Raw genomic sequence first — 22,032 nt, 5'->3', positions numbered from 1 at the left:
CCTTCTCTTTGAGAGGCTCGTGACATGTGTTTCTCAGAAGCTGAATTGGAATCGCTGTGATGACAAGGTGAACCAGAAATTCTAGGACCAGAAGAACTTGACGAAGTGGTCAAATCTTGAAAATACAAAGAGTTCTGACAATTAGCCTAGAATAACTCTGGTAGTGTCTTAACTCTTTAATTATCTATTTTGAACCATAGTTTTGAAATCCACCTGAAACATGGCAAAAAAAAAACCAAAAAACAAAAAACAAAAAAACTGGGCTATGAACTGAACCAAGGAAAGGCAGGGCTGTTCTTTGAAGTGTCCTAAGGCCTAGGCCCATTCTAAAATCTTTCAGACCAAAAATTTGCTTATAGGAAATGAAAAACCAAATAAGCATAGTATTTTATTCCCCATCATTTATATACTGAAAGGAACCAAATAACTCAGGGAAAATTAAATTAAGCTATTTGGCCTGTTGGTTAATGTTACAGTGGGTCCAAAAATAGGCCCATTTTTGGGAATACAGACCAATCGTCCTCTAAAGCATACCAAAAAATTTATCACTCTTGAAATTATACAAGCCCTGTTTGTGAAGTATAGTACAAAGCTTTATCTCCAAATCTGCAGAAGAAACAAAATGCGCATCAGGTAGTTTGAGTGTGATGTACCACACCACACAGCACTCTGATTTCATCACACTTTTCTGGCGGCCCCACCTCTACAGGGAATTCTAAGTAATCTGATTTCCTATCATGTTATTTGGCATCAGAAATACCTTTAGGAGACTGAAACCTTCTTGGCTGTTGAGTCAAAGTTCAACTAGACCTTCTAAATCACTATTTCTCACTAAGCTAAAGTTGGTTATCAATATTTAACTTTTTTAGAAAGGCAGTTCTGAATTAAAAAATATTATATTCACTAATCTATTAGTCTTGCAGGTAGGTTGGTAAAACTTAAATTTCCACTTTTATCAATTAAATTGGGCAACTGTACTATAATTATGCTACATCCTCCCAAAGGAAAATAAGTGACCCTGGGAACTCAGATTCTGATCATTTTAAGCTGCCTTCTAATAGCAGCTTAAACATCTTGTGATCCAAATGTTTTTTCTGGGTTCTGGTTCATAAACACAATATTATAAATGATATGTTCCCAGACCAGTCCTCTCCTTCCCAAAGGTAGATGAAGTGGTCTCTTTAATGTTGATCAAGTGTAGTACTTAAGTTTTTTTCTAAGCCCCAAGATCACTTATGTTTAATGGAATCAGCAATGGGAGAAGGGACACAACACAAATCTACAATGATCGTTAACTTTAAAGCTGTGCTGGACTCCAGGACCTGACACTACCATGGGCCATCACAAACCTTTCAGTGTGATGATTCAGAAGTACTGATGAAAGATTCTTTGGCTAGCAGAAAGCTAAGATAAAATATTTTTTATAGTTATTCATCCTAGCCCACTTTTGATATAAATTAATGCTGTCAGAGATACAATCAAATCATTTCACTACCTTGGGAAAAAGAGCTATCATCAAGCTTTCTAAAGAATGCTTCTGAATCTTGTTTCCTTTGTCCTGCTATCATTCTCAGAATAGAAATTGATGCCATTCTTATGTCTAAGATTATTTCGAAAACTCATTTTGTCAAAGAAAAGCTTACCAGAATTTGATGTAGTTCTTCTTGCTCTCAAAATGGGATAGCTGCCTACTTCTAAAGACTTGGTTAAGTCAAGATCATGCAAAATCAAGAGATATCCAGAGGACGTTGAGATCAACATTTTGGAACAATCTGGTGTTAATCTCATTCGCATGAGAAAACGTGTATGAAAGAATTTCTTATGTGGACACCCATCTTCTGTACACCTATAAAGAAATCAACCCAACAAAACCTAGAGTTACCATAACATTAAAATTTGATTTCAATTCAAAATAGAATTTACAGTCAACGTACATCTAGATTTACACATGTGCAACAACTTTTGTGCTCACCATTCGTTCTTTCATCTCCAGCCTGCCTTTACAGACCATCCTCCTTCTGAAGAACATCTCTTAGGAATGTTTAAAGTAAGACTTTGTTGAGGTAAATTCTTTTTATTGCCCTGAAAATCTTAATTTCACTTTTCCTTTTTTAAATTTATGTTTTAAACATCTATTTTCATCTACTTAAAAGGCAAAGTAACAGAAAGAGACAGAGACACTGTCCATCTGCTAGTTCATTCCCCAAATGTGTGCAACAGCCAACGCTGGGCCAGGACAAAGCCAGGAACCTGGAACTTAATCTGGGTTTCCCATGTGGGTGGCAGGGCCCACGCACTTGAGCCATCATCTGCTGCCTCCCAGGATGTAGGAAGCTGGATTGGAAGCCGAGTAGCCAGGACTTGAATTGACACTCCAATATGGGATCCAGGTGAGACCAGTGTTGTGGTGCAGTGGGTTACAGCCATGGCCTGCAACACCAACATCCCATGTAAGTGCTGTTTCAAGTCCCTGCTGCCCCACTTCCACTTCAGCTCCCTGCTCATGTGCCTGGGAAAGCAGAAGATGGCCCAAGTATTTAGGTCTCTGCACCCACGTGGGAGACCTGGAAGAAGCTCCGGGCTTTGGCCTGGCCCAGCCCTGGTTGTTATGGCCATCTGGGGAATGAACCAGTGGATGGAAGATCTCCATCTTTCCTCTCTCTGCCTTTGAAACAAACTTTTTTTTTTTTTTAAGATTTATTTATTTGAAAGAGTTAGAGGGAGGCACACAGAGAGGTCTTCCACCTGCTAGTTCACTCCCCAAATGGCCACAATGGCTGGAGCTGGGCTGATCCAAAGCCAGGAGCTGCTTCTGGGTATCCCACATTGGTGGAGGGGCCCAAGCACTTGGGCCATCCTCCACTGCTTTCCCAGGCTCATCAGCAGGGAACTGGACTGGAAGTGGAGCAGCCAGGACCCAAACTGGCGCCCATGCTGGTGCTGCAGGCGGTGGCTTAATCCGCTACACCACAGTGCCCCCCCCCCCCAAATAAATCTTTAAAAAACAAAAAGGGCTAGGGGGAAATCCAAGCATCCCATACAGCAGCTTAACTGCTGTGCTATAATGCCCAATCTGTACTCTTCTTTTGATAAAAGGGTTAGCTAAGCATAAAACTCATATCGACTTAACAGTCAATAGTTATTTCTTTCTGCTTATCGAGGCTAAGTCACTTTGGATAATTTCTCTTCTGGCTGATCTTCTTGTCTTATTGAAATTTCACTCTGATATTTGTAAATCTGGATTTCTTTAGATCTTTACTGGGATTCATTTGAGTTTCCAAATCTCAAGATTCATGTTATTTACGCAGTTGGGAAAATCCTCAGTCATTATTCCAGTATTGCCTTTGGCCTGTTACTTGTTAATTCTTTTGCAGCTCCAGGTGTTTGAAACATTCTCATTTGACTCTCCTTGTCTAATAACTATTCCTTCATGTCTTCCAAGTTTTATATTGAGGTGACTTTTCAATATTTACCCTCTAATTTTGTATTTAAGAAAATTTGCAAAGCAGAAAGGCTGAGAGTGCTCTTACTTGCTGGCTCACACTCCCAATGCCTCGAATGGCTCCCAGCTGGGCCTGGAACCCTCTCCTGATGGGCAGCAGGAACCCAACCACTTGAGCCATCAACTGCTGCCTCCCCAGGTCTGTATTAGCATGAAGCTGGAGTCTGGAGCCAGAGCCAAGTATCAAATCCAGTCACCCTAATACAGGACGTGAGCATCTTGACTGCTAGGCCAAAAGCCCCCCCCAACTTTTTTTTAAGATATTTATTTCTTTTTTTTTTTTTTTTTTTTTTGACAGAGTGGACAGTGAGAGAGACAGAGAGAAAGGTCTTCCTTTGCCGTTGGTTCACCCTCCAATGGCCGCCGCGGCCGGCGCGCTGTGGCCGGCGCACCGCACTGATCGATGGCAGGAGCCAGGTGCTTCTCCTGGTCTCCCACGGGGTGCAGGGCCCAAGCACTTGGGCCATCCTCCACCGCACTCCCTGGCCACAGCAGAGAGCTGGCCTGGAAGAGGGGCAACCGGGACAGAATCCGGCGCCCCGACCGGGACTAGAACCCGGTGTGCCGGCGCCACAAGGCGGAGGATTAGTCTAGTGAGCCGCGGTGCCGGCCAAGATATATTTATTTCAAAGGCAGAGTTGCAGAGGGAGAGATCTTCTGTTCTGGTTCAGTACCCAGATAGCCCCAGGCTGAAGCCAGGAACCAGAAGCTTCATCCGGGTCTCCCACATGGGTGAAGGGGCCCAAGCTCTTGTTCCATCTTAATGCTGCTTCCCCAGGTGCATTAGCAGTAAGCTGATGAGAAGTAAAGCAGGGGCTCAAGCTGGCACCCATACAGGATGCTGGCACTGGAGGCGGTGGCTTAACCTGCTGCATCACAACACCGGCCCCCAAATCTATATTTTTAAAGCTGTGTCTAGGACTGTTATTGTGGCACATACCATACAGGCACCAGTTCATGTCCTGGCTGCTCCACTTTCAATCCAGCTCCCTGCTAATAGCTTGGGAAAAGCAATGGAAGATGACCCAAGTGCTTGGGTTCCTGCTACTCACATGAGACCCAGATGAAGCTCCTAGCTCTGAGAGGGAGACAGATCTCTGCCTCTCTCCCTCTATTTCTGTAAATCTGACTTTCAAACAAATCTTTTTGCGCTGTATCTGATTTGCTATTTGACCCATCCCATGTCTTTAAAAAAAGTGCATAGCTGTATTTTTTAAACTTCTTTAAGTTCTATTTGGCTCTTTTCCAAATTTGCAATCTTTTTGATAATTTCATTTACTTTTAAAAATTTTAACTCATAAATCTACTCAAAGTACATAAATAAAAGTTTAAAGAAAATACCTATGATTCATCACTAATTTTGTTAAGTTGAACAATACCCATATTTTAGAAGCACCTCCTTCTCTTCTGTTGTACCTCATTTTTGCATTAAGCAGTGTTTTGTCTTGGGATTATTGATCTCTTTAAAAAATTTCTTATTTGTACGGGCCTCTATATTAGAACCTTTTGTCCCCATAAAAGATCTAAAAGGCAGAGTGACAGAGCATTCTACTCCCCTAGTTCATTTACCCAAAGACTACAACAGCCAGGTCTGTGCCAGACTGAAAGCGGGAGCCAGGAACTCCATCCTGGTCTCCCTGTGGGTGGCAGGGCCCAAATACCTGGCCCATTATCAGGGACCTGGATGGAAAGTGGAGCTGCCAGGCCTTGAACCAGAGCTGATATGAGGTGCTGCTGGTGAGCAGCAGCTTCACCTGCTGCCCTGCGACACAGGCCCCTCAAGTACCTGATTAGTTTCAGCTGTCAGCTCAGGACTCAGTGTGGGGAAACAGTGGGAACTCCTGGGTGCAGGAGTTGGGCTTGAGCTTCACAATACAGGACAAAAATTCTAATGTTAGTATTCAACAGGAAGAAGGTTCAGGTGCCCTGAATTCAATGTTCAGTGTGCATATCACCACTTAGTCTCCTTGCTTTTTGGTAAAGTACCCAGGCCTTCAAATCTATTTGGCATCCATTAATACAGATTCTCTATCCTTTTTAGTGGATAAAATTAGAAACTTCTGCTAAAATAGGAGGTTGACTGCACACTGGTATGGATTAAGGGAGGAGAAATAAACTTTTTTAAAGACTTATTTATTTAGAAAGAAAGGGAGAAACAGACATTCCATCCACTGGTTCATTCCCCAGCTGGCTGAAAAGGCCAGCTTTGGGCCAGGTCAAAGCCAGGTGCCAGGAGCTTCCTCTGGGTCTCCCATGTGGGTAGCAAGGACCCAGATACTTAGACCACCTTCTGCTACATTCCCAGGCCATTAGCAGGGAGCTGGATCGCAAATGAAGCTGCCAGCATCGCAGGCAGCAGCTTTCCTTACTGTACCACAACGCCGGCCTGAGAAATAAATTAAGTAACTCTGACTTGAACCCCTTTTATTACAGAGTACCCAAAGTTGTCAATGCCTATGATTTTTGAAGATTCTATGTAAATTGTCTTAAATTTTTAACTTTTCCTCACTAGCAGCTTAAGGTTCAACTTTCTTGAACTTAAGTAAACTTAAGTCAGTAGGAGTCATCTATTTGCTTTCTAGCTTCCAAAATTCTGTTCCCATTGTTTCTTCTCCCATCTTGCCATATTTATCCGTTTAGTCCCTTTATTTTATAATTTCCTTCTTGGGGTGGGCATTTGGCACCAGGAGTTCAGTTGCTACTTGGGACACCTACATTCCATATTGAAGTCCCTCATTCCAGTCCCGGCTATTTCTTCCCATACAGCTTCCTTTAAGCACACCCTAGGGGGCAGCAGGCAATAGCTCAAGTACTTGGGCCCCTGCTACCCACATGGGAGACCCACACTGACATCCAGGTTCCTAGCTTCAGCTTGCCCCAGCCCTGGCTGTTGCAAGCATTTGGGAAGTGGATGGAAGATCTCTCTTATTTCTCCCTTTCAAGTAAATAAAAGGAATATTAAAAATTAAACCAAAAATAAAATCTTCTTGTAGTTTTAGAGGAGTCTTCTAATCTATGGACTCTTTCACTCAAGTGAAATTTTATAATTTTCTCTAAGTTATACACATCTTCTGTTAGAATTTATTCCTGTGAACCAACTAAATTTTTTATTTCAAGAAATTGTTTTTATAACACTATGCATATTTTGACCACAAGTACTTTTTACTGTTTATTTTAAATAAAAATGGCATATGTGAATGGTATACAACACATGTTAAAGCAGGTATACACTGTGGAATTTCTAAATCAAGTAAGTTAATATACACATTATCTCATACACTTGTGTGAGATTTACTATTTTAGCAAATTTCAAGAATCCAACACATTAACTATGCCCATCATGTTGTACAATATAAACCTCCTGAACATATTTACTGAAATTTTATATCCTTTGACCAACATCTCTTCTATTCTGTCCCTTGTACTCACCTACTCACCCTCTGCCCTTAGAAGCAGAAAGTAGAATGGTGATTACTATGAATTCCATTTTTTTAGATTCCACATATATGCAGTATTTATCTTTTTGTACCTGGCTTATTTCTTCCAGGCTTATCCACTTATTGCAATGACAAGATTTCCTTTTTAAAAGCTGAATAGTATCCCAATATGTATGTGTATGACATTTAAAAAAATCCATTCATCCACTGATATATCTTTGCTATAATGATTTAATTTCTTTTGGATAAATACCTAGTAGAAGGATTGCTGTATTATATGGTATTTCTATTTTTAATTTAAGGAACTTTCCTATCTCCCATAATTTATAATCTAACAATCTTGGTTACCTTTTACTAAGTCTAATCATTTCTCTGAAGAATTTCTAGGATTTTCTATATAGACCAGAATCTAGAAAACCATGGCCCATTGGTCAAAGCGGACCCACTGCCTGTTTACATAACAAATGTTAATAAAAATGAATATAGCCACATCTTTATGTATTATCTGCAGATGCTCAGAGGGTACCCTACAGTATCTGAAGTATTCATTATCTGGTTCTCGACAGAAACAGTTCGCCAACTCCTGACAATCATATCTGTGAATGATAGTAACTTTTTTTTTCCTTTCCAGTCCTTACGTATGATGGTACTTCAAAAAGTTCATGAAAGATGCATATTATGAAAACACTATGCATGGACTTCAAAAATTTTTTGCACCAGGATTAATTTCCTGTAGTGCCCTTATATATTTATTTCTTTCTCTTATTGAAAGAAACTAGGACCCTGCTTCCCACTGATTCTGTGACACTGATGTGAACAACATTACTAGCAGTGGGCATGTTCTCCTTCCTGATTTCATAGTGAAAATATTGCAAGACTCACCACTAATTAACTTAAAAAAAGACTGCTTTATTGAGGTATAGTTTACTATAAAGTTAATTCATCTTAAGTGTATAATGAAATGATTTTTAGCTTAATGGGCACTAAATTATAGTTAAAAGGAGAAAAGTTTTATTCTATTGTATAGTAGAGTGACTATAATATAATAGTAATAATTTTTAAAAGGCCAGATGAAAGGATTTTGAATATTTTACCATTAAAGAAATGATAAAATGAGGTGGCAGATATATCTACCTTGATTTGAACGTTATACAATGTATATACATATTGAATCATTATATAGCACCCACAAATATGTACAAATTTGCTTTTTAGAAAATTTTAAAAATGATTTTTAGTAAATTATAGAGTTCAGCGGTCATCAACGCAATCCAGTTTCAGAACATTTTCTCTACCCTTAAAGGTCCCTCCCGACTATTAGCAAACACTTCTGGTTCCCACTCCCAGCCCAGTCAGTCACTAACCTGTTTCTGTACACTTGCCTACTTGGAAAATTTCTTTAATTTTTTTGACAGGCAGAGTGGACAGTGAGAGAGAGAGACAGAAAGGTCTTCCTTTTGCCGTTGGTTCACCCTCCAATGGCCGCCACGGCCGGCGCACTGCAGCCGGCGCACCGCAGCCGGCGCACCGCGCTGATCCGAAGGCAGGAGCCAGGTGCTTCTCCTGGTCTCCCACGGGGTGCAGGGCCCAAGCACTTGGGCCATCCTCCACTGCACCCCTGGCCACAGCAGAGAGCTGGCCTGGAAGAGGGGCAACCGGGACAGAATCCGGCGCCCGGACCGGGACTAGAACCCAGTGTGCCAGCGCCGCAAGGTGGAGGATTAGCCTAGTGAGCCGCGGTGCCGGCCTGGAAAATTTCATATAACTAGAATAAGTATTCTTTTACAAGCTGGCTCTTTTTTCCCCCCAGTTAACATTAATTGTTTTGAGATTCATACATATAGTAGCAAATATGGATACAAATTTGTCCATTTTTCAATGCCAAATAGTATTCCATTGTACAGATGTAACAAATCTTGTTTATCTACTAGTATTTACCACTTGATGAATATACGGATTGGTTTCATTTGGGGGCCATTAATAATGTTACAATAAACAAGTCTGTGTTCCCATATGTGCTAACTTCTCCTGGGTAGATATCTGGGAGTAGAATCATTGGGTCATATGGTAACTCATTATTTAACATTTTATAAAGTTGTCTTAACTATTTTCTGAAATGGCTCTAACCACCAGTTATGTGGGTTCCAGCAAGCAGAGTTCCAGTTTCTCCACATGCCAATAGTTGTTATTAATAACATGGTGTGTTCCAATCCATGAAATAGAATCTCTCCATTCACAAATTTTGTTTTTCAGCAATGTTTTATAGTTTTCACTGTACAAACTTCGTACTTCAAGTTCATTACTTAAGTATTCTTTTAATGTGAATGCGGTTTTTTTTCATTTTTTTTATTTCTTGCTTATAACTAGAAATGCAATAGATTTTTTGTTTATTGTATCTAGAGCCTGCTAAACTTATTCTAGTGGGCTTTTAGTCAATTCCTTAAAATTTTCTATGTAGTAGTATTGTCTGCATATGAAGAACGTTTTATTTTTTCCTTTCCAATCTGGATGCATTTTATTTCTTGCCTGATTACACCTCCAACTCAATGTGAGACAGTGGAGAGTGCCTTGTACTCAATCTTAAGAGGAATACATTCAGTCTTTAAACATTGTGATTTTAGCCACAGGTTCTTCATAGATATCCTGTATTAGGTTAAGGAAGTTCCCTTTTGTTCATAGTCTTAGCAGAAATGGCTGTTGGATTTTGTTAAATGCTTTTCTGTCTTAGATGATATAGATTTTGACATTTATTAGTATGAAGTATGTTAAACTAAACCTGCATTCCTAGGATAAATCCTACCTGGTGGTTACATCTAGTTCTTTATATATGTGGCTAGATTTGACTTGATAATATTTTGCTCAAGATTTTATATCAATTTTTTGTAGTTTTCTATTCTCACAATGTTTATCCACCATTTAGAGAAATACTAGACTCACAGTTGAATTATTCTAATCTCTAGAAGACTTTGCAAAAGATTGATAGTATTTATTATGTAAATGTTTGATAGAATTCATCAGTGAAGCCATTAGCACCTGAGATTTTCATTATGGTAAGATTTTTAATTTATCCGTTCAATTTCTTTATTTGCTACAGGTCTTCAGATCTACAATCTATTCTTGAGTCAGTTTCAGTAATTTGTGACTTCCTAGATATTTATCTAAGTTGTCTAATTTGTTGCTATAACCTTGATTATACTATTCCTTATAGTTAATTTCTGTAAGGTTGGTAATGATGTCCCCTCTTTGCTTTCTAACTATGACTGTCGAATTTTATTCTTCAACTGAAACAATCATATGGATTTACTCATTTTATCTGTTACAGTAGTAAATTATACTAATAGAACTTTTGATAAGCCATCTTTTCCTCAATAAACTCAATTTGATCATGATATTTTAATATCTTGCAGAATTCAACTTTTATTTAGAATATACCTAGATTCATATTACAGATTGGCTTTTCATTTTTTCCATCTTCTAACCTTTATTAAGTTTTGGTATCCAGGTCAAACTAGCTTCATACATGAAGGAAGGAGAATTCTCTTTTCATATCTAACCAGTTTAATTAATAAAATTAAGTGTTCTGTTACAATATTTGGTAGAAGTCACCTAAAAAACTAGTGGGGCTGCCCTTTTATTAGCAGAGAGGGTTTAATTGATTTTTTCCATTTCTTTAATGGCTATTGCAGAAGCAATGTTCAGATTACTTAAATAACCAGTACTGCATGCATACTAGCCAGTCAGGATCTTGGAATGTCCCTGCTGAAGGGTGGATGTTACCTACTGTATCATGGGAAAACTTTGAAGGTAGTATCACCTAGAAGGAGGGGCCTTGGAAAGTCAGGAGGTGCCAGGGGATAACTCAGGGCAGTGGGTGTTTGCCAACGTAGAAGTTCAACTTTTTTTTAAAGATTTTATTTGAGAGGTAGAGTTACAGACATGAGAGGGAGACCGAAAGGTCTTCTTTCTGTTGGTTCACTCCCCAGATGGCCGCAATGGCTGGAGCTGTGCCGATCTGAAGCCAGGAGCCAGGAGCTTCTTCCTGGTCTCCAATGCAGGTTTAGAGGTCCAAGGACTTAGGCCATCTTCTACTGCTTTCCCAGGCCATAGCAGAGAGCTGGACTGGAAGAGGAGCAGGTGGGACTAGAACCGGTGCCCATATGGGATGCCAGCGTCCAGGCGGAGGATTAACCTACTGCACCATGGCGCTGGCCCCTAGAAGTTCAACTTTTAACAACTCCAGCTGAACTGGTATACAATGGCTAAATATTTATTGTATAGTCAATTTCTTTGTTGTGCTTTTATCTTTATTACTTCAATATATCCACTTTCATCAGGTTTACTCTTAGATAGTTCATAAATTTTCAGTATTTTCTGATTTCACTATGAGTTCTTTGATCTTTTACTTAGGGAGTGAGTTCCTAAGTCTTTAAGCATGGGAATTTCTAATTACCTGTGTTAACTAAATTACACTGAGTTCAGGGAAATGGTTTGTGATTATAGTTTTCAGATACCAACTGAGACCTATTTTATAGTCCTATACATGAGCAATTTTTTTTTTTTTTTGACAGGCAGAGTAGACAGAGAGAGAGAGAAAGGTCTTCCTTTTGCCGTTGGTTCACCCTCCAATGGCTGCCGTGGCCGGCGCGCTGTGCTTATCCGATGGTAGGAGCCAGGTACTTATCCTGGTCTCCCATGGGGTGCAGGTTCCAAGGACTTGGGCCATCCTCCACTGCACTCCCGGGCCACAGCAGAGAGCTGGCCTGGAAGAGGAGCAACTGGGACAGAATCCGGCGCCCCGACTGGGACTAGAACCCGGTGTGCCGGCGCCGCAGGCGGAGGATTAGCCTAGTGAGCCGTGGCGCCGGCCCACATGAGCTATTTTTATACTTTGCTTCAGTGGATGTATTCAGTATCTGTTGGGAGCTGGATTGTTAAGTCTCAATAAACCTTACTCTTTTTATCTAATATTTTGCAAGATGAATATATTTTTTCTTAGCCTAAAATAAAAAGCAAAAAAAAAAAAAGTTTTTAAGTGCATAAAAGGTAAGAATTCCTTTATATTGTGAAATGAACCTTTTAATATAGCACCTTTTCATTTGTCTGCTATTATGGATCTGTAATTGTTTTTCTTTGGTATATTTTTTACTTTTAACTTTCCTGGGTTTACATGTTTAGTTGTAGCCCTTACGCAGAATATATGTGTAATACTTTTTATATTTGAAAAGCAGAGTTAGGAGAGACACAGAGGTCTTCCAATTGCTGGTTCACTCCCTAAATAAATAGCCATAACAGCAGGACTAGGCCAGGCCAAAGCCAGGAGTTCAGTTTCCTCTGGGTCCCTGGTCTCCCACGTGGGCTCAGGGGCCCAAGCCCCAGGCTATCTTCTGTTTTCCCTGGCAGAGCAGAGGTAGAACAGTTAGGACTTGAACTGGTGTCCACATGGGAAGCCAGTATGGCAGGCACCGGCTTTACCTGCTATGCCATAACACCAGCTCCTTTAGTTGCGTTTTTAATCCAACTTAACCCTATCTATGAACTGGTTAGTTCATACATACTTATCATGATTATTGATATTTAGGTTATAAGCCACCATATTCTTGTAATTCCTAATTTACTTGTTTTTCAAGTGATTTTTTTCTGCTTCTATTAGACGTTTTAATAAATTTTTATACTTCTATTAAATTTTCCTACTAAATTTCCTAATTTTCCTACTAAAATCTCAAAAACAAATACTTCTAAAATTTTAACAGGTATGTTTATCTTTCTTTAAAGATAATCATTAGGGGTCGGCATTGTGGTGCACTGGTTTAACCTGCAGCTCAGAGTGCCCGTATCCCCTACCAGAGGGTTTGTTTCAAGTCCCAGCTGCTGTGTGCTTCCAATTCAACTTCTGCTAATAAGCTTGGGAAGCAGTGCATGATGGCCTAAGTCTTGGGTTCTTGCCACCCACGTGATCAGCCTGGATTGAGTTTTTGTTTTTTTGACAGGCAGAGTGGACAGTCAGAGAGAGAGACAGAGAGAAAGGTCTTCCATTTGCCATTGGTTCACCCTCCAATGGCCGCCGCACCGATCCGAAGTCAGGAGCCAGGTGCTTCTCCTGGACTCCCATGCGGGTGCAGGGCCCAAGCACTTGGGCCATCCTCCACTGCGCTCCCAGGCCACAGCAGAGAGCTGGCCTGGAGGAGGAGCAACCAGGACAGATTCCAGCGACCCGACCCGGGTCTAGAACCCTGTGTGCCAGCGCCGCAGGTGGAGGATTAGCCTATTGAGCCATGGCGTCGGCCATGGATCAAGTTCTTGAATCTTAGCTTTGGCCTGGCCTACCCCTGGTTCTTGCAGGCATTTAGGGATTGAACCAGTGGATGCAAGATCTCTTTTCTTCTCTATCTGTTGCTCTGCCTTTCAAATAGACACATAAACCTTTAAAAGAAAATAAAGGCGGGGCCAGCGCTGTGGTGTACCAGGTAAAGCTGCCGCCTGCAGTGCTGGCATCTTGTATGGGTGCCGGCTGCTCCACTTCTGATCCAGTGCTCTGCTATGGCCTGGGAAAGAAGATGGCCCAGGTTCTCGGGCCCCTGCACCCACGTAGGAGACTCAGAAACAGCTCCTGGCTTTGGATTGGCACAGCTCCAGCTATTGCGGCCATCTGGGGAGTGAACCAGTGGATGGAGGTCCTCTCCACTTGTAACTCTGCCTTCAAATAAATATTTTTTTAAAGGGAGGGAGGGGGCAACATTGTGGCATAGCGGATAAGGTCGCTGCCTGTGACGCTGGTATCCCACATGGGCACTGGTTCGAGTCCTGGATGCTCCACTTCCAATCCAGCTCCCGGCTTTGGACTGGCCCAGCTCTAGCCGTTGCAGCTATTTGAGTAAACCAGCAGATGGAAGATCTCTCTGTAAACTCTGCCTTTCAAATATATGAATAAATTTTAAAAAGATAATCAATAGCTCTATCGTCTACGCAAATAATGCTCATGTATCTAGAGAGCTTTTAAGAATATCCACTTTAAGGGGCCAGCACTGTGGTGTCACAGGTATAGCCGCTGCCTGCAGTGCAGGTATCCCATATGGGCACCGGTTGAAGTTCTGGCTGCTCCACCTCTGATCCAGCTCTCTGCTATGGCCTGGGAAAACAGGGGAAGATTGCACCTGTGTGAGAGACCTGGAAGAAGCTCCTGGCTTTGGTCATTGTGGTCAACTGGGGAGTGAACCAGCGGATGGAAGATCTCTTTCTCGGCCTCTAACTCTTTCTATGTAAAAAGTGGATTTTTTTAATTGCTGGGGAAAAATACTTCACAAACAATCCTGATGTGTTACTATATTATTTCACCAAAGCTAGCAACAGCAATATTTTATTTCTCAAACTATTCCTTAATTTCTCTATAAGGAAACATTTTCTTAATGTTTCATAACAGGCATAAGTGGCATTTTAGGTAGGACAACTGGCCCACTGTGCAAATTCCCATATGCTGTAGGGTGTTTGGAAACTGTGGTTCCTGCCCACTAAAATCCAGGAGAGGTCCTCTCTTCCCCAGTAGTGACAACTGAACTTGCCCCACACGTTATTTTCAAACATTACCTTTAGGATCCATACCACTCCAAATGATAACTACTCTTTTAAAGCATGAAAAGAAAAGTGTAAATTTCAAAACTCTTAGCTTTAGAATTGAAGGACCAGAAACAGTTTCACAAAGGAAATTCATTTTATAATACAGTTTTCATCAGTAACTGTTTTTCCAGTTGTTACTTGCACTTAGTCTTATTACAACATGGAATCCCTTTGATTTCCTAAAGCCAGCTATTAGCTATATTAAAAAGATTTTATTTGTAATCCTAACAGTCTATTCACAAACCTGTTAGTGTCCCAAATAATGACATTTCCATCAAATCCTGATGTTACTAAGAGTCTTGTATTAGTATCATATTCGATGTTCTTCACCCAGCTAGTATGACCATGTAAAGTGCATACTTTGGTGTTCAATTTTCTCAGATCCCATAGTGCTATTGTAGTGTCATCAGAGCAGGTAGCAAACAGCCGGTTATCAAGAAATCTATAAAGCAGAAAAGAAAAATTTGTTCACTTTTAAGGAAACTTGATTTGAGAAACAGTCTAGCCTAATTACCTGATCCAGAAAGAGAAAAAAGATGAAAGAACTACAAAGTCACTGTATAACCCCATGATTCCGTCAAAGTATAATTCACATAATCATAGAGGCTCAGGAGACTATCATTTAATGAGAGCCACACTATTATTGGATCCATTTGCTTTAAATTATTTTTATTTGGAGCTGGAAGTAGGGGTAAGTGGAGAAAAGTAGAAGGAAGAAGGTAATTTTAGAATCCATGGGAAACAAAAATGAAAATTAACAGGGGGTTTTGAAGACTTGATAGCTTAGGGAGACATATTAAGTATAAAAAGTTCAAAATCAGGAGAAATATCTTCACTGCATGTAACATCTTTAGAACATATTTATAGGCAAAAACTGCTATTTAAATTGCGATTTCTAATCAATTACAAGGCAGTCCCCAAATCTCACTTCACAACATTTTATTAGGCCCAGTCAAGATTACAAGAGTAGAATACTCTATCAATTTTACAGTTTATCAATCCTTAGAATTTATTTTACTCAAATACTTTAGGATGCTTTCTCTAGCACGTGTTATTATGAGGGTATTTTTAAAAATTCATGGAGGGGGCTGGCGCTGTGGAACAGGTGGTTAACGCTCTGGCCTGAAGCACCAGCATCCCATATGGGCACTGGTTCGAGTCCTGGCTGCTCCACTTCCAGTCCAGTTCTCTGCTATGGCCTGGTAAGGCAGTGGAAGATGGCCCAATTCCTTGGGCCCCTGTACCCATGTGGGAGACTCAGAAGAAGCTCCTGGCTTTGGACTGCCGCAGCTCTGGCCATTGTGGCCAATTGGGAGTGAACCATCAGATGGAAGACCTTTCTCTCTCTGTGTGTAACTCTGACTTTCAATCAATCTTAAGAAAAAAATTCATGGAAAATGGAATTAAAAGTTTTGGTGCCCAAAGAGTCTGAAATCACTGGATAGTTTTTTCATAATATACATTGTCCATGAACTTTTTGAAAACTATCCATAGGTATAACTTCCTAATCTCTTGCAGAAGAAATGAATTCTGGAGCTTCCTCCAGGAGAAAATTTGTATCCAGTTCTCATCAGAAATCAAATTCAAGATGCTTAGACACCATAATAATCTTCCTGAAACTTGTCATGGATATAAAATTCCAGTCTATATGGCTGGTTCTGCTACCTAAAGCTACTTTTCCCACACTCCTTGATCTGACCAACTCTTGCTTTCTTAATATTTGGCTGTCTTCTTCTGGGGGAAGCCTTTTCTCTACCTAGCCAGGGGTAGATCTACCAATTCTCTAAGTTCCCAAAGCACTCTACACTTACAATACTTAATGTAGTAGAAGGAATAACTTGACAAGGCTACAAACTCCTTGCAGGCAGGGGCAACCTGTCTGCCCAGTTTATGGTTGGATCTGTAGTACCCAATGTAGTGCCAGCCAGGCACATATGCACTGAACAAATATCTATTAATAAATAAAGAAGAGCTCTTTGCCTAGTGGAAGAGAGATAATAAATACATAATTACACACAATAATTATGTGGAATAGCAAAAGAAGAGGGTGGTGTAATTTGAATGGACTTTAAAAGAGGATTTGGGAGGGCCAGTGGGGGCATCCCCTGTGGACTACAGTTGAGTCCCCACTGCTCTACTTCCAATCCAGCTCTCTGCTATGGCCTGGGAAAGCAGCAGAAGATGGCCCAAGTGCTTGGGCCCCTGCACCTTCAAGGGGGGGCCAGCACTGTGGCCTAGCAGGTAAAAGCTACTGCCTACAGTGCTAGCATCACATATGGGCACCAGTTTGAGTCCTGACTGCTCCACTTCCAATCCAGCTCTCTGCTATGGCCTGGGAAAACAGTAGAAGATGACCTAAATCCTTGGGCCACTACACCTGCATAGCAGACCTGGAAGAAACTCCTGGCTTTGGTTCATTTGGTGCAGCTCTGGTCATTGCAGCCATTTGGAGAGTGAATCAGTGGATGCAAGATGTCTTTCTCTCTGCCTCTGCATCTCTGTAACTCCGCCTTTCAAATAAAAATCTTAAAAAAATATTCTGCTAAGTGCTAGGGGAAAAGTATCATGTTGTTTTAAATTGAAACTCTTATTTGCAGTAACTTTTTCACATTAATTAGCAAATTATATTTCTTTTTTTAAGACTTATTTGAGGCCGGCACTGCGGCTCACTAGACTAATCCTCCACCTTGCAGCGCCGGCACACCGGGTTCTAGTCCCAGTCGGGGCGCCGGATTCTGTCCCGGTTGCCCCTCTTCCAGGCCAGCTCTCTGCTGTGGCCCGGGAGTGCAGTGGAGGATGGCCCAAGTGCTTGGGGCCCTGCACCCCATGGGAGACCAGGAGAAGCACCTGGCTACTGGCTTCGGATCAGCGCAATGCGCCGGCCGCGGCAGCCACTGGAGGATGAACCAACGGCAAAGGAAGACCTTTCTCTCTGTCTCTCTTTCTCACTGTCCACTCTGTCAAAAAAAAAAAAAAAAAAAAAAAGAGAGACTTATTTGAAAGTCAGAATTACACAGACAAAGGAGAGGCAGAGAAAGAAAGAGGTCTACCATCCGATGGTTCACTCCCCAATTGGCCACAATGGCTGGAGCTGCGCAGATCCGAAGCCAGGAGCCAGGAATTTCTTCCTGTTCTCCCATGCAGGTGCAGGGGCCCAAGGACTTGGGCCATTTTCTACTGCTTTCCCAGGCCACAGCAGAGAGCTGGATTGGAAGCGGCACAGCCGGGTCTCATATCAGCGCACATATGGGACGCTGGTGTTTCAGGCCAGGGCGTTAACCCACTGTGCACAGTGTTGCCCCCCCCAAAATTATATTTCTTTATGAACTGCTGTTCATACCCCTTGCTGATTTTACAACTATAGTGTTACTAAGCTGTAAGAATTTCCCTTTAGTATGTTTCATATACCAAGGTCTTCAAAAAGTTTGTGGAAAAGTGAGTATTATGGAAAAACTACGTAGGAATTTAAACATGATTTAAATGAAAATAAATCTTATTTTCCATGAACTTTTTGAAGTACCTTCCTATTTTTTACATATACTTCTATTCGTGTGGCTTATGTTTTCTTACTATATCAAAATTTTGGTTCTTATATTATCAAATCCATATTTTCTCTTAAAGAATTATCTTTACTCATGAGCTTTTAAAAAAACTAATGACTTTCACACTTACAGAAAGTATATGCGAAAAACACAAAAATATTTTAAAATACAAAAGGTTACTGGAAAGTCAAACTTTAAATAAAACTGAACATCACTGAAAAATTTAGAAAAAAACATAATAAAGATGTTTAATTCAGGGGCCGGCATTATGGCACAGTGGGTTAAAGCCCTGGCCTGCAGTGCTGGCATCCCACGTGGGCGCCAGTTCAAGTCCTGGCTGCTCCACTTCCCATCCAGCTCTCTGCTATAGCCTGGGAAAGCAGTAGAAGATGGCCCAACTCCTTGGGTCCCTGCACCCACGTGGGAGACCCAGAAGGAACTCTTGGCTCCTGGCTTCAGATCAGCGCAGCTCCAGCTGATGAGGCCAACTGGGAAGTGAACCAGTGGATGGAAGACCTCTCTCTCTGCCTCTCCTTCCCTCTCTGTGTAACTCTATCAAATAAATCTTAAAAAAAAAATGTTTAATTCAGTCTACAGAAAATACTTAATGCACATATAAATTAAATCCCAGTGGGATTAAACTGCTATGGGCCACAGGGGTCCATCTAAAGAGTTTTAAGGAAGAGACTGAGATGATTACATGGGAGTTACAGAAAGATGCCTGAGATGGCTAGGTTCCCAAAACAAGACAAAATGAGTGAGGCTGGTGTTGTGGCAAAGTAGGTAACTTCTCAGCCTGTGGCACTGGAATCCCAAATGGGCGCCGGTTCAAGTCCCAGCTGCTCCACTTCCAATCCAGCTCTCTGCTATGGCCTGAGAAAGCAGTGGATGATGGCCCAAGTCCTTGGGCCTCTGCACCTACATGGGAGACCTGGAAGAGCTCCTGATCAGCTCAGTTCCGGCTGTTGTGGCCATTTGGGGAGTGAACCAGTAGAAGGAAGACCTTTCTCTCTGCCTGCTTTCCCTCTGTCTGTAACTCTACCTCTCAAATAAATAAAATCTTAAAAAGTGTCAGCTTTTAAATTTTTGCTTTAAAGTCATTTTGAAAAACTAATCATTGCATGAACTATTTTAATACCAAAAATGTAGAAAGAATATAATCTTGAAATAAGAGGTAATAATTTTCAGTTAAGTATATCTTAAAAAAAAAAAAAGATTTATTTATTTATTTGAAAGGCAGTGTTAAAGAGGGAGGAGGCGAGGAAGAGACAGATCTTCCATCCTCTGGTTCACTCCCCAAACAGTTACAATGGCTGGAACTGGGCTGGTCTAATGTCAGGATCCAGGAACTCCCCTGGGGTCTCCCACATGGGTGCAGGGGCCCAAGCACTTGGGCCGCCTTCCATTGCTTTCCCAGGTGTATAATCCAGCTGGATTGATAGCAGCTGGGACTTGAACCAGCATCTATACGTGATGCCAGCACCATAGGTGGAGGCCCCAAATTAAGTATATCTTAATGAGAAATTCTATACTTCCAGTTTAGTTAGCTTGAGTATTGGTCAGGATGGCATTTATCCTAGCAGATAAAACCTGCATGTAATACTGGAGTACCTAATTTCATATACCCAGCTGTGGCTACTGACTCCAGTTTCCTGCTAATTCAGACCCCGGAAGGCAGTAGTGATGGCTCAAGTAATTGGGTTCCTACTGCTTATGTAGGAGACCTGGATTCAGTTTCTAGCTCCTGACTTTTGCCTTAGCTGGGGCTACTGTGGGCATCTGTGGAGTGACTAGCAGATAGCAGCTCACTTTACCGGAATAAAGGTCGGTATTACCAGAAGATAATTTATATACATGGTATATATGCGTAAGATATATACAATACAAGGAAATAAAAATGAATGTTCTTAAAATAGCATTTTAAAACTAAATAATGCAAATAACCTTTTCCCATTTAACTAAATGCAAATTCTTAGGATAAGAATGAGTTAAACGTGTTTTTTATATAATTTTTTTTTGACAGGCAGAGTGGACAGTGAGAAAGAGACAGAGAGAAAGGTCTTCCTTTTGCCGTTGGTTCACCCTCCAATGGCCGCCGTGGCCGGCGCACCACGCTGATTCGAAGCCAGGAGCCAGGTGCTTCTCCTGGTCTCCCATGTGGGTGCAAGGCCCAAGCACTTGGGCCATCCTCCACTGCACTCCCGGGCCACAGCAGAGAGCTAGACTGGAAGAGGAGCAACCGGGACAGAATCCGGTGTGCTGGCGCCGCAGGCGGAGGATTAGCCTATTGAGCCGCAGCGCCAGCCCTTTTTTATATAATTTTGCCAATGAAATTGTGATAGTAGCAAATGGCATTCTTAATATTTTTGTATTAGTCAAGTAGAAGATCATTTAAGGGCTTATTAATTTTCCCAAAAGTCTCTTCGTTGTCCTGTGAGATGCTCACATACTCTGTGAAGTGTCTAATATACCATCATTTGTCATTTTCTATTTGATAAGTTATCTAATTAATTGTATCAGACCCTCATTTGCCAATCATTTTAAATGTAACTTAATGATATCCCTTTCAGGGTTTTGTGAAATTCTATACCCTTTGCAAGATAAAGAAATTTCACATAGGCTGGCACCATGGCTCAATAGGCTAATCCTCCGCCTTGTGGTGCCGGCACACCGGGTTCTAGTCCCTGTCGGGGCGCCGGATTCTGTCCCGGTTGCCCCTCTTCCAGGCCAGCTCTCTGCTATGGCCTGGGAGTGCAGTGGAGGATGGCCCAAATGCTTGGGCCCTGCACCCCATGGGAGACCAGGAGAAGTACCTGGCTCCTGGCTTCGAATCAGTGCGATGCGCCGGCCGCGGCAGCCATTGGAGGGTGAACCAACGGCAAAAAGGAAGACCTTTCTATCACTGTCCACTCTGCCTGTCAAAAAAAAAAAAATTTTCACATTTGCACTAATAATAAGCATTGCATTTCATTATATTGTTCGAAATAAAACAATCAGCAAAAGACCAACAAAAACAGCAGAAGGAAAACTAGTTCCTGGTATACGTAAAAGGACACCAATGTTTTAACTGTCACCTTGCTAAGTAAATATTCTTATGATGACTTCAGACTTATTCCTGAAACCTCTTAATTGTGTTCAGTTAGGACAACCAGCACCTGGATTACTGAATGAACTCTTAAATTTATACACAGAATTCTCACGAATAAGAAGTTTGTATAATCTAAATTACAGACTTTTCCCCTTACTTTCCCAAAATGTGAAGCAACAGAAAATATTCTCTCCAACTAAAATGTTTTCATTTTAGGGTTGTGGTGTACTGGGTAAAGTGACTGCCTGTGATGCCGGTATCTCATACGGGCGCCTATTTGTTTCCTGGCTGCTCTACTTCTGATCCACCTCCCTGTTAATGACCTGGGAAAAGTGGTGGAGGGTGGCTCAAGTACTTGGGCCCCTGTCATCCATGAGAGAGCCTGGATGAACCTCCTGGCTTCTGGCTTTGGCTGGCTCAGCCCTGGTCATTGCAGCCATTTAGGGAGTGAACTGGCAGATGGAAGGTCCTCATTCTCTTTCTCTCGGCAGACAGAAGATATTTCTTTCTTGCTGTAACTCTTTTAATAAATAAAACTTTTCGCCGGCGCCGTGGCTCAATAGGCTAATCCTCCACCTTGCGGCGCTGGCACACCGGGTTCTAGTCCCGGTTGGGGCGCCGGATTCTGTCCCGGTTGCCCCTCTTCCAGGCCAGCTCTCTGCTATGGCCAGGGAGTGCAGTGGAGGACAGCCCAGGTGCTTGGGCCCTGCACCCCATGGGAGACCAGGAAAAGCACCTGGATCCTGGCTCCTGCCATCGGATCAGCGCGGTGCGCCGGCTGCAGCGGCGGCCATTGGAAGGTGAACCAACGGCAAAAGGAAGACCTTTCTCTCTCTGTCTCTCTCTCTCTCA

At 41.8% G+C, this 22,032-nt stretch overlaps 1 protein-coding gene across 3 annotated transcripts in view; it reads right to left on the bottom strand.

Moving 5' to 3' along the window:
- DCAF10 (DDB1 and CUL4 associated factor 10) overlaps positions 1 to 22,032 on the bottom strand; it is a 52,249-nt gene that overhangs the window by 5,790 nt on the left and 24,427 nt on the right. The window contains exons 3-5 of one of the 3 annotated variants that reach the window (XM_008263653.4): positions 14,795 to 14,992; positions 1,644 to 1,846; positions 2 to 115 (exon numbers count right to left, since the gene is read on the bottom strand). In XM_008263653.4, the coding sequence (XP_008261875.2) occupies positions 2 to 115; positions 1,644 to 1,846; positions 14,795 to 14,992 (515 nt within the window). Of the gene's footprint in view, position 1; positions 116 to 1,643; positions 1,847 to 7,827; positions 11,059 to 14,794; positions 14,993 to 22,032 lie in introns of those variants that run through there. The other 2 variants (XM_051843869.3, XM_089318573.1) reach the window with 2 other exon arrangements.

Source organism: Oryctolagus cuniculus, chromosome 1, assembly GCF_051225735.1.
Source record: "Oryctolagus cuniculus isolate XC-2025 breed Fujian yellow rabbit chromosome 1, ASM5122573v1, whole genome shotgun sequence".
Lineage (NCBI taxonomy): Eukaryota > Metazoa > Chordata > Mammalia > Lagomorpha > Leporidae > Oryctolagus > Oryctolagus cuniculus.
Note: the sequence above shows the minus strand (reverse complement) of the source record. Positions and strands in the feature narration are given on the sequence as shown.